This window comes from Mastacembelus armatus, chromosome 5 (genome assembly GCF_900324485.2).
Source record: "Mastacembelus armatus chromosome 5, fMasArm1.2, whole genome shotgun sequence".
In the NCBI taxonomy this organism is placed as follows: Eukaryota; Metazoa; Chordata; class Actinopteri; order Synbranchiformes; family Mastacembelidae; genus Mastacembelus; species Mastacembelus armatus.
Window position 1 is genome coordinate 17,522,475 of NC_046637.1, and position 13,299 is coordinate 17,535,773.

Below are 13,299 nucleotides of genomic sequence, written 5' to 3' on the forward strand. Positions count from 1 at the left end.
ACAAATTATTTGTCACAGACACCCAGAAGTGTTTTTAATCAGACAGTAAATACTCCCCTGGTTGGATACAGTCCAATTTTTAGATCAAAGTAACATTTTTCTAAACCATACGCAGCTCAGCGTTTGTTATTCTATATCTCTGAATATCTGAATAAATTGATAAGGAAGGCTGGCTCTGTTATTGGCTGCAGACAGGACACTTTTGAGGCTGTGATGGAGAGGAGGACACTAAACAAACTGTTATCAGTCATGGTCAACCCCAACCACCCTCTCCATCCTGTGCTGGACAGACAACAGAGCTCCTTCTCCAAAAGGCTCAGACAGCTTCGTTGTCTTAAGGATCGCTACAGGAAATCCTTCCTGCCTCGTGCCATAACTCTGTACAATACATTTTCTCTGTGTGTCAGATAACACCCTGACTGTCTGAACTGGTAATATCTATCTATCTATCTATCTTGGAGGAAGCAGTGTGATTATAGGTGAACACATCAAAACCTTTGTCTTATATTTACTGAACACATTCAGACTACTATGACACAGGTCTGAGAGAAACTAATCTCTCTTCAAAGAATTGAAAGAGACTGTGAAAACTGTTCGCCATGCAGACACAGACAGCCATGAGTATCCCAGATTGTGTGAAACATATTCCATGGCCATCCCATCTGTCAGTGCCTGGGAATGTGACTGGCATTTTGATTGCAGTTTTTCTCAAGGGACTCTCTTGGACCTTGAATCTAGATCACACACAGTGGTTGTAGAAGCCCAAAGAATCCAGTGAAGCAGGTCTTTTGGATTTTTTCTTTTTTTTGTCACAGGGAACTATATTCAGGTTTCTTCTTATGCGTGTCAGCTGTGATAACTAATGTTTTTACAGCTCTGTAACAGATGGTCATATAACAAATCTGTGGGCACTTGACTGCATTGTTATCAGAGACTGAACAATTACTTCACTGGGAGATAAGAAACAATTTCCAGGACGGCCCGAATAGCCCCCACCTAGTAGAGTGTCACGATGATCAAAACGTTGCAAAACATTTCTGAAAACAAATGTGGAGGTCTCTTTTCTCAAGCCAACACAGCAACTGACATAACAGTAACATTACTCCACTACGTAAATGGAGCTGTGGTTGACTGTTTGCCTAATTTCCCCTATAACTGGCTAGTCATCCTCAGCAACCTTAACTTAACTCATACTCATACTGGAATTTACAGGCTAATATTTTGAATGGACATTACCTCTCTCTGTCCAGTAACTGTTAATGTCATGTAAATATTATTCTAGGAAGCACTGATGCTGCCTCTTCATACAACTTCAAGGAGGACTGCAGCTTTGTCCTAAACTCGAGAGTGACCTGGCTATAGACAGGATGGCAGATTGCAAACAAGATTTGGGCACTGTCAACCCTGGCAGGAATATGTAAACTTTTCCCCAATGTGAACCCTAACTATAACCTTTAATCCCAACCCATGCCTAAACCTACAAAGGTTTATAACTTCTGGCAAATTTTTGCCAACTTGTTGGCAACCAGGTCATCTTGATTAAGTCCTTGCGGCCCAGTGAAGCACTAAAGCAGAAATGTAGTGAATATTCACTGACATCATTGTAAAAAGCATCTAACTTATTCCGGTATCTATGTAGACATGTTATTTCAATACAGTCGATCATACGTTGCAAAGTCTATTTCTTATCTAATTTACACATCTTGTCCTGCACCTTAGTCTGTTGATTGAGTCACCAAACACGCATTCATTATGGAAAAGTGTGCTGCCTATGTCAGTTGCAGTACATAAGCATACCCTGCCAGTGTCCCTTGTGTTCGGGACATTGGCAGGTATGTCAGAGGTCCTGACTCTTCAGTAGCAATGACGCTAACACACTGTCTGACCAGGACAAGTAGCTACAGAGCAAGTTTGTTTCCTTCTTTCCTAAAGTGTAACACCAGCACTCTGATAGCCTGCCAGCTGCTGTCAATCAAACACAGACACCGGCATGCCCCTCCAGCTGGCTGAAGATTTCTGATACTTCACCAAAGACATTTGTTCTTTAACTGTACAGAAATACATTTACAAAACATGTTTGACATTACTTTTAATGTCCAAAACAGATGATTTGTGCCAGTGATAAAAGTCATGAAATTTTAATTGATGGCTTCACTGCTGATAATTTGAATCATCAGTGTTTAAAAGGCAGTCCCACAGGTCCCCCAGACATGAAAATAGCAACTACTATGAACGAACACATTGATAATTCCTCATCCTTTCCTCTTGTAACATTAAAACTGAAAAGTAATGTTATTAACCAACATAGCTAAAGGTAATAAGAAGCGATAAAGTCCAGCATAACAAACAGTCACAGGCCATAATGGTAAGATGGTCATACTGAACCAGAAAGCATCCTGTTAACCAGAGCCACATTTAATTTTCCTGCCGAAGTTTGCTTCTTATCTAACTTACAAACATGAACTTACATCTTGTCCTGCACCTTAGCCTGTTGAATGAGCATGAATCATGAATCAACTATTTCAACAACTATGTGTTTCAAGTGCTAAATTTGCCATGTTATTATTGCAAACTGTATAATTTGTAGTGCTAGACAGGCAGGCCTAGTCGTAAGGATACTGTTATTATTTCAAACAACAAGCTATTACTGTGACAGAATTTAAATGAGCTCCTTAAAAATCTACTTTTTTTGTTTAGTTCAGGAGAATCACATATGTCTATCAAGAAGTCCAAAGCAGGGAGATGTAACAGATGGAAATCTGAGCCACCACATGCTGCAGACAGCTGTTATCATCATGCCTGATTTATCATGACAGCAACCTTTGAAAAGCCACTTCAGGAGTGACTCACCTAAGTCCTGGGAAGGGGGGGTTGGGGGGGTGAAGCAGGTACCAGACATATAAATCATCCTATCCACTAATTGTCCAGCCACTCTATCACCGTGGCAGGCTGTTTAGGATACCTCAAATAAGCTACTCCAAGGAATAATACCTGTAGTGATCTGGAATTTCCAGCATGCAAGCATCTGTTTGTTGCATTCTAAAAAACACACTGCAGCAGCCTGTGGCACAGACTGAACATAGGTTGAATTGTAAGTGTACAAGTGAACACTGACTGCTACATTGTAACTGGTTTCACATTAACCTTTTTTTGTGAAGCTGCAAGAAATTCTTGCAGAGTGATGTTTCAGCTACAACTCTTTTTTCTACTTTTACAGTACAACTTTCAGGTAAATAAGTGGAGCCAATGGAACTTTACATTTCAATGAATGCAGAAAAAAGTCACTTTGTGCAACTGTATGTTGCAAATAACAATATCTGTATATTACGATAATAGACATGCTTGTTGGTGTTATCCTAAATGTAAAAGCTGTCACTTGAAATGTGCTTCCAGAGGAGATATTTAAAGAGTGTGCCTCAGCCTAACAATTGGCCCTAGAATCTTTGTAACTATTCAGCCATGACTGTTAATGACGAATCATGTCCACCTGTTCAGAGTGCACAACAAACAAACTTAATTTGTTGTAACTTGTTTGTTGAAACCTTCTTACTACATTACACTGTTACTCACATATAAAATGAATTGGATTCTTTTTGTAATATTTTATACTAGAAATATGTTCCAAAACATATCTTAATGTGGAAAGATGCAATCAAAGGCTGACAGAGCACCTGACAGCAGAACCCAGATATTCCCTTTGAAGGGAATTGTTTGAGTGACCCTTGCCCTTTTAACCAATCAGCAAAGGTCAGAGTGAACATGCTTCTTCAGACTGCAGAATACCATCTTGGGTTAAACATGTCTCTGTCGGTTGCGCATGGAAACTATTGGAGGTCTCCAACAGTAAAGCTGTGATTTAAGCTATGATTAAGCACATTTTTTTAAATGCTGTATATTCTAAACAATCAGAGTGGATGAAAAATGTTCAAGACATAAAAAATAGATTTGCTTTGGTGCTGCTGGCAATACTTAAATTGGCTTCAGTAGAAATAAACCCAAACGCTAAAGAAGACAAAGTAAAACAATGTGTTGGTCATCTGTACCTATTTTGGGATGAAAAAGCACAACCAAGCCTTGTCTAATGATATAATGATAAAAAAGCAGAACCCTCAGGTGCTGAGTCATTCCTTTCTACATTTCTGCACTTTAGTGCAATATTGTTACTGACTGGACATAGGTAAGGTTTGAATTTGATATTTGCTAGATGCTGTGTAATCATTTTCACATCAGTGTAGGGGTAATAGGAGTACTTTAGAATGAAGTTATAAACACAGACAATAACGTCCTAAAATCCTTCATGTTCATGTGAGTTCAGAAAAACATCAGAAAGTAACAAATGCCAAAACACAACCAGATGTATTTCTAGAAGATAACATGCGACAAAATCCTCAACTTTCCTCTAGATACACAACAAATCCTGCTTATGAAACAGAGGCCATTTGTGTCAGAGTTGGCAAATCCTGCATGCTTTCCAGTACTATCGCGAGATGAAATGCAATCTGCAGTGATAAACTTCATTATCAGCAGCCTACTATATAAGATTAAGAGCAGTCACCTGTCTGCAGGCCAGAGTGTTTCCATCTAAAGAGAGCCATTTATCTGGAATAAGAGCACCCTGCCGCCCCAACAGATAACTCCTCCTCAGCTTATCCTCCTGCATGGAGTATGCTACAGAGGGCACAGCAATGCAATCATTTCTGGGAAGAAGCTTTAGGTCCAGGTTGTAATCATCTGGCCAGTCTACTGCACACAGGTTCCATCATACTACCAAGAATAATTATGCAAATAGCCTTTGAAGAGATCAAACATGGCAGAGAGTGACTATGAATGAAAATGAATTAAGACCAGCCTCCTAATAGAAGAAGAACCAGATCATATCATCATCCACATGCTCTGTTTAGAGAATGTATGCGTGAAATGCGTTGCAGGGATACGTGTCATGTGGTATATGTTGTCATTTTATTGGAGCGTTTTATACACACAGTAAAGCTACACTTGTACCAGTCTGATTTAGCACAACAATGCAATAGATCTTTTATTTAAGAAGGTTTAAATATAAAATATTTTTGACTTTGACTGTTGATTTTTGGTCATGGTCATGTTTAGCCTATATATGTTTATATTTGGGCAAATTGGCACCATTAAAAAATTTTCCAAATAAGCTGTTAGTAATTCTTGTTTGCAGTGTACCCTTGGGTGTACAAACAACTATCACTGAGTTATACTGACATTGAAGAAAGCTTAAAATATGATCATTTTTCTGTGTTATATGGAGCATCTTTACCCTGTGAGTTCAAAGTGGAATCATTGGTTTATTATTTGGGATGGACATGGCCTGTGTGATGCAGCCACTTTTCCTGTTGCACGATTGCTGAATGGGAAAAATCAGAAGATATGAGATACAATATTCAACTGTGGTCACATTGATATTGAGACCCTGAAATGACTTCGATAAACAGACCCATAGGCTTTGAAAAGTCTGTAGTTTGTGAATAAGGATTTACCTGCATATCATCTCATAATAATGTGACAAACTGCTTGCTTAGGGGTTTATCAGTAATTTTGTTAATAACAAATTGTAATCTTAAGTTAAAAATGCACAGAGAAAACAAAAAGTTTTCAATTTTCAAACTGATGTACAGTATTTTACTGAATCAATTACTTAGAATGAATTATCAAAAAATGATAGTTTGGTCTGTTGATTTTAGAAACAAGCAACTTATCAGTTCTACTGTGATTTAATATTATGTTCCCCAAATCTACCAAACTTTACCTTTTTAACTCTGCTGCATCACATTATAATAAATAATAAAGTATCTATCTATCTATCTATCTATCTATCTATCATACTGGTAAAGGTACTGCTGCTGATCAGTTCCTGTATTAGTCTAATGTAACTGCAGCATACAGTGTGACTCAGTAAATGTAAGCCCTGTTCCTGTATTAGTCTAATGTAACTGCAGCATACAGTGTGACTCAGTAAATGTAAGCCCTGTCGGGCAGCAACATATGGATCTACTACTGTCTTATGCTGCACACACCTTTTAAAAATCTATTTCATATGCATCAGCAGGAGCTATAATAACTCAGCTATTCTATATAAAGAGCAATGACCCATTATTCCATTTAGACTGTTTAACTGTTTAAATATCATAGTAGTTCATAAGATTTTAAACTAAGTAAATGTCCTTTATCCATTGCTCTACCATCAGTTTATATAACATACTCTGGAGTCAATCTACTATAGAGCTATTACAGTGGGTACGGAAAGTATTCAGACCCCTTTAAATTTTTCACTCTTTGTGTCATTGCAGCCATTTGCCAAAATCAAAAAAGTTCATTTTATTTCTCATTAATGTACACTCAGCACCCCATCTTGACAGAAACAAACTGAAATGTAGAAATTTTTGCAAATTTCTTAAAAAAGAAAAACTGAAATATCACATGGTCATAAGTATTCAGACCCTGTGCTCAGTATTGAGTAGAAGCACCCTTTTGAGCTAGTACAGCCATGAGTCTTCTTGGGAATGATGCAACAGGTTTTTCACACCTGGATTTGGGGATCCTCTGCCATTCTTCCTTGCAGATCCTCTCCAGTTCTGTCAGGTTGGATGGTGAACGTTGGTGGACAGCCATTTTCAGGTCTCTCCAGAGATGCTCAATTGGGTTTAGGTCAGGGATCTGGCTGGGCCAGTCAAGAACGGTCACAGAGTTGTTCCGAAGCCACTCCTTTGTTATTTTAGCTGTGTGCTTAGGGTCATTGTCCTATTGAAAGGTGAACCTTCGGCCCAGTCTGAGGTCCTGAGCACTCTGGAAGAGGTTTTCTTCCAGGATATCTCTGTACTTGGCCGCATTCATCTTTCCTTCAATTGCAACCAGTCGTCCTGTCCCTGCAGCTGAAAAACACCCCCACAACATGATGCTCCCACCACCATGTTTCACTGTAGGGATTGTATTGGGCAGGTGATGAGCAGTGCCTGTTTTTCTCCACACACACCGCTTAGAATTAACGCCAAAAAGTTCAATCTTGGTCTCATCAGACCAGAGAATCTTATTTCTCATAGTCTGGGAGTCCTTCATATGTTTTTTGGCAAACTCTATGCGGGCTTTCATGTGTCTTGCACTGAGGAAAGGCTTCCGTCAGGCCACTCTGCCATAAAGCCCCGACTGGTGGAGGGCTGCAGTGATAGTTGACTTTGTGGAACTTTCTCCCATCTCCCTACTGCATCTCTGGAGCTCAGCCACAGTGATCTTTGGGTTCTTCTTTACCTCTCTCACCAAGACTCTTCTGCCATGATTGCACAGTGTGGCTAGGCGGCCAGGTCTAGGAAGAGTTCTGGTCATCCCAAACCTTTTCATTTGAGGATTATGGAGGCCACTGGGCTCTTAGGAACCTTGAGTGCTGCAGAAATTCTTTTGCAACCTTGGCCAGGTCTGTGTCTTGCCACAATTTTGTCTCTGAGCTCCTTGGACAGTTCCTTCGACCTCATGATTCTCATTTGCTCTGACATGCACTGTGAGCTGTAAGGTCTTATATAGACAGGTGGGTGCCTTTCCTAATCAAGTCCAAACAGTTTAATTAAACACAGCTGGACTCCAATGAAGGAGCAGAACCATCCCAAGAAGGATCAGAAGAAATGGACAGCATGTGAGTTAAATATGAGTGTCACTGCAAAGGGTCTGAATACTTATGATCATGTGATATTTCAGTTTTTCTTTTTTAATAAATTTGCAAAAATTTCTACATTTCTGTTTTTTTCTGTCAAGATGGGGTGCTGAGTGTACATTAATGAGAAATAAAATGAACTTTTTAGATTTTGGCAAATGGCTGCAATGACACAAAGAGTGAAAAATTTAAAGGGGTCTGAATACTTTCCGTACCCACTGTACATGCACTGATTTAAAGAATCTGCTTCTGATATGCTTTGATGGGGAAAATCTATAACATACACTTTCTTTGAAGTCAAGGAACTAGTATTTCACACATGCAGTGATCCCCCCTCTTTGGTTGGAAAGATAAAAAGTGCCACCTGTACAGCATGCCACAATACTGCCACAATGACACAACACACATTATATAAAATATAATAATATATAGTTTCCAAATCGTTCAAATGAATGCTTTTCAAGATCCCTCCTGAAATAAAACCATTTGGAGCGGGAAGGCCAGAGAAAACTCTCACTGCTGCCTGTGTGTCTCTCCTGGGACAGCTGAGGCAACATGCAGTAAAACAGTGGCAGGGCCTTGCTCGCTGGGTGAGTGATGGTGGTGACCACTCTGAGACCTCCATGCAGGGTTCTTTGCCATGGGAAGAGAGTTTGACTCCCTGTTGCAGACAGACCCTGGGCTCATTATTTACAGTATGTTCCTGTTCAGGTACCTGGGGACTGACGAGTGTCTTAACTCCCGCCATACACTCATGACATATAGCCTGGTTTGGTATTTAGAACAGGATAGTGAAAGGGAGCATTGTACTGTTGAGGACGATGTTGTATATAAAACATCAGGAAGATCACATGTTGTACTCAAAATGGGAGCTAAATGCTACTGTGGACTGCATCACTGAAATAAATCTTAGAGCTAAAGCATTGCAATTATGATGTTAACACCTAACCAGGTCAACTTTAAACATGATACAAATAAACTTTTTGTATCACTGGTACCTAGTGGTCAAAATATCAGTTTATATTGATTTAAATAAGTTGGGATGATCTACTCTTTACTGTATGCTTTTATTCTCACTCATTTCTTTTTGACGCAGTTTGTTATGTCTTCATTAAAATGTCTATTCTTATAGACATGTATATTTGAGGGAATGTGACAAGATCCTCTGATACATCATCCAACCTAATATGGTGGTACCATTATGGTGACCGACATGGGGTCTCAAGTGTGTATACAAGCATACCAGTAAAATACTGACTAAAATGAAAACTATAGTTTAAATGGTACTAGATTGTTGAGGGACTGCTGAAAGCTGACAAAGCAGAAGCAATAATATGTGTTTAAAAAAAATCTGTTTCTGTCAGCCTTTTAGGACATCTTCTGATTGATAATGATCATGGTCTAAAATAGAAATCTGTGTTGTTTACCAAAAAACTGTACTGTGCTGTGAAAGCTTCCAAGCAGTTTTTGACTCACCTCCATCAAGTTTAATGAGAAACACAGGTCGATCTTTCCTCTTTTCCTCTTTTTTTGTCACCTCTTCCTTCATCTCCTCTCTGTCTTCACTGCGAAGGTTAAACAGACTCTGACCTGGCCTTCTGCTGGGCTGACTCTCATCCAGCTTGACCCTCACTGGCGGCTGAGTGGTCGTTGTGATAAAATGGACAATGGTGGCTGTGTGGTTCTCAGAATGCCCTGGGGAGTTGGTGCTGGACTCAGATGTGGTCTCATCATAGCTGCTGGTTGGATCGCTGCTCTCTGATTCCTTGTGGTTTCTCTCCTGTTGTGCTGACTTTATCATGTAGGGCACAGCCTTTCCTTCAGGCTCAGTTACACTCTGAAAAGTTACATTTTCTTCCTCCTGCTTCCCCTCTTCCATGTCCTCTGCTTCTACCCCTTCCTCGCGTTCTGGTATGGCTGTCCCTGCTAATTCTTTTTTACCATTTGAATTCATTATATCTGATTGCGTTTGCAGATTGCTTTGACTCTCTGTACCCCTGCCTTGATGACTAACACTGATCTGGGTGTTTTTTCCTCTTCCTCTGTGTATGACATTATCTGATGCATTTTGGTGATGTGTTTTAGACACAGAATTATGCACTGTGCTTTCTGAAAACATGTGTGTATACTCAGATTGTTTTTCTTCCCCTAAACCTTTATGTAAAGGAAAAATGACACTGCTGTGTGCATGCCGTGGATTCTCTAAAGCTGTCTGTGGACTCTGTTCAGTGAATGAGACACTTTGCACACTTGTCGGACCATGTGAAGGCTGCCATGAAGTAGTGGCAACCTCATGTATATGTGGCCTGACAGAACTCTGCTCTTTTCCCAGGGGATTTTCTGTCACTTCAGCTTTGTCATGAACTGCATATTGTTCTTTTAGCTCCAGTTTGCCTCTTCTGTCAAAGCTCTGAAAGGCAGAGGTTCTGTCAGGCTTATCAGAGCCTCTGGACTTAGATATGACCTTGTTGGAGGAGGAGGACTGAGTGGGGAAAAGCAAAGAATGAGGGTATGTTTCTGGAAGGTCTGTGGGACCATAATCATAATCTTCTGGGTCCTCCTTATCCAATGGTGATGATTTGAAGAGAGAAACATTCCCATCAGGTGGGAGGTGGTATTGTGTAGGGAACTGATCTGTATGGGCTTGTTGGTCAAACCTGTAGGGGTAACTATCATGTCTGTTGGCCGTGTCTTCATCTGTGGATTCAGCTAACACAGGCTTATGGACTTTGTTTGGATCACAGTCAGGTACAGGGTAGCACATCAGTTCACCTCCTTCGTTTGGGCAGTGGCAGACACGACAGGGGTTAATATGGAAGGAGTGTCCAGCCTCATACTTTTGTCCACCATGGTCGCATCCAACACGTTCACACTGCATGCAGCCATCTGCAGGCTCTGAAACCTCAATGCAGTTTGGTGGCATTTCAGGACAGCTGATGAAGTGGCAGCTAATCCTGCCACCACCCATGGGGCAGGAGCACTCTGTGCTTCCATAATCTACAAAGTAAGAGTCTCCCTCAGGCACTTTGCCGTTCTTGAACCCTGCATTGATGCAATCGTAGTATTGGTAACCCTCACACGTGCATCCTTTTTGTAAGCATGAAGCACAACAGGAACCACTCTCCAGCACTTCTTCAATACAGTTATCCAGCAATGGACAGTCCACGCCGGTGCAGTCCCGCTGGCACAAGCAGGCACTCAGGTAGAGTAAAAGCAGCGTACCACTCAGAAATGCTACTTCAGCTCTGATGAGGCAGGCCATGGCACTAGGTGTTCATTCAACAATCAGAATAGATCAGGTATCATCCAAGGCCTTAAAGTTTATCTTTAAATGTTCTGGCACATTTTGCCCATGTGACTCATCTCTATTCTGCAAGAAACAGGAGAGCAAGACATTCGGTCATTAGTTTATCTGTCAAAATGAAAGCAGATCAACATCTGGCTTCATAGTTGAGGTCACAAGATCTCTAAGATTAACACTATGTAGTCCTCATTAACGCAGCAGTACAGTCTTTTGAATCATTATGCAGGCTGTTATGATGAAACCTGGAATCTTCCCAAGTTCTAAATTTCTGATTCTGATTATCTCCATAAAAAATTGCTATGACAGTCTTAGGTTGCAATCAGCCCTCTAGTCTAAGTGCTGAATATAAAGACTTCAGAATGCAGTTGATTTTGTTGGAAATTGATTACACTTTATGTCCTTCTCTTTAGTAATTAGCAGAGTAGACTAAAGTGCATGGTCTCCTTCGACTACTAACTCTTAAGTCAGAATTTGGCAAAATAAACAGAAATCAAAATAAAAGAAATCAAAGCCTCAAACTGGCAGATCCGTCCCTGTTCTTTTCTGAACTTGAGAAAATTCCAAAAGGAAATGACCTTAACATGGGATAGTTTACACATTTTCCATATTATTTTTTAAAACCACTTTTCTTCTATTTACCATGATGTATGTAATACAAAACATCTAAAACACATCGAAGACGAGGCACCTTGCCATTATAAAGTGTTGTGACATAATGGACACATGGCTTAACTCCTCTGTTTGTGGGGTATTAACTCTTATTTAAAAGCAGTCCATTGAAAAAGCAAATAAACCGATTGTTGCTTGTTATTGGCCGCGTTTTGCCTTCTCACAACCACTTAAGCGAACATGAACTTGTCAAAATAACAGACTTCTTTTTTTTTTTTTTTTTGCTCTAAACGTTTGACTTTCAGAGTTTTGAAGCTTCTGTAACAGCCTCTCTGGGGGATTCGTAACCCTGAGCGTGCCCCAAGCATCTTCTGCCACTGAACTGAGATCATTTGCAGCCTGAGAAGTGAAAATCACTACAGTTCTGTCAGTGAAAGTGACATGCATAGTTACTGCATTAGACATGATAAAAGCTGGTAAGGCATGGTTGCAAAAGAATGCAGACAGAGAAGTCAAAGCACTGTAGGATTCCCAGACCAGTGAGAAATGGGGGATTCCTCTCTTTCTCTTTCTCTATTACTATATTACATGCACACACTCATATAATCCAATACACACACACACACAGTCATGTTTTCATCACTTCAGGGAAATTACACTGACATACATTCATTTTCCTAAAACATAACTACTACATTCCTAACCTTAAACCAAGTCATTACTCTAAAATTCACTGCATTCGTACATTCTGGGGGCTCTCTTTGTGTTCTCGAAAAGGAAGTCGAGTCCCCACAATGTGACTGTGCAAACAGATTTATGTCCCGCCAACAATACAGTACAAATACAACACAAACACACTCAGCTGATCTCTAACAGACACTGACGTCATGCAGTTCTGACAAACTTTTAGTGAAACTTTTAATGTGGAAGAAAAACTTTTGACCCACTCTGACAGATGCATTTACATCAGTTGTGTATTGCAGACAGTCTTAAGCTTTAAGAAACAACGCGAATATATGTACTGTGCTGAAGTTTGAAGTTGATATTGCGCATGTGTCACACCTGTATTAAGTGGTGACGTAAGTATCTTATTGTGAAAAACGTACAATATAACCTGTCAGGTCTCGCTCCACCTGGTAACTGGAAGAAGCTCGGAAGACTGCAGCTAAACGGAGTTACAAAGTTGATATTCCCGGTAATCCCCGTCCATAAACTTCTTCCCACAACATCTGAGGACTAGAAAAAATAAAAAAAAGCTGCACAGACGATTTTAGTAGTCTGACGACCCCAGTTCGCGTTACCTTGTCATGTAAGGAGTGATGGGTTGGAGGAGCCGCCGTCTGTCGGTGCTCTGAGCGCCGCAAGTGCGAAGCTTTTTGACCGTGGCAATGCTGCTGGGACCGGGAGGCAGGCAGGCAAGCAGGAGGGGGTTGGGGGGAGGGGGAGGTACGAAAAGCTTCCCCTGCTGGAGACTCCGGAGGAGATCCCTTCATGTATACAGACTCGGCCCACACAATACAACAGGTAGCCACGCCCACAGATGGGGAGGTTTCTTTGGAAAGTTGGAGCTTAGACGTATCGAATTACATGTAAATGAATTAATAAATAAAGAGAAATCGTTTTATTAGTGTAAGGTTAAACAAGGTTAGAACTAAGTTAGACATAACAACTTTAGCTGCTGTCATGTACTTCTTTAAAGGAGGGCCAGAACACAATTTAC

General features: G+C 40.4%; 1 protein-coding gene across 2 annotated transcripts in view; it reads right to left on the bottom strand.

Annotated features, from left to right (window-relative positions):
- Positions 1–13,008, bottom strand: part of fbln2 (fibulin 2) — a 53,710-nt gene extending 40,702 nt beyond the window's left edge. For both annotated transcript variants that reach the window (XM_026307925.1, XM_026307924.1), the window contains exons 1-2: positions 12,881–13,008; positions 9,143–11,036 (exon numbers count right to left, since the gene is read on the bottom strand). In XM_026307925.1, the coding sequence (XP_026163710.1) occupies positions 9,143–10,928 (1,786 nt within the window). In that variant the 5' untranslated portion in view covers positions 10,929–11,036; positions 12,881–13,008. The remainder of the gene's footprint in view (positions 1–9,142; positions 11,037–12,880) is intronic.
- Between the last annotated feature and the right edge of the window lie 291 nt (positions 13,009–13,299).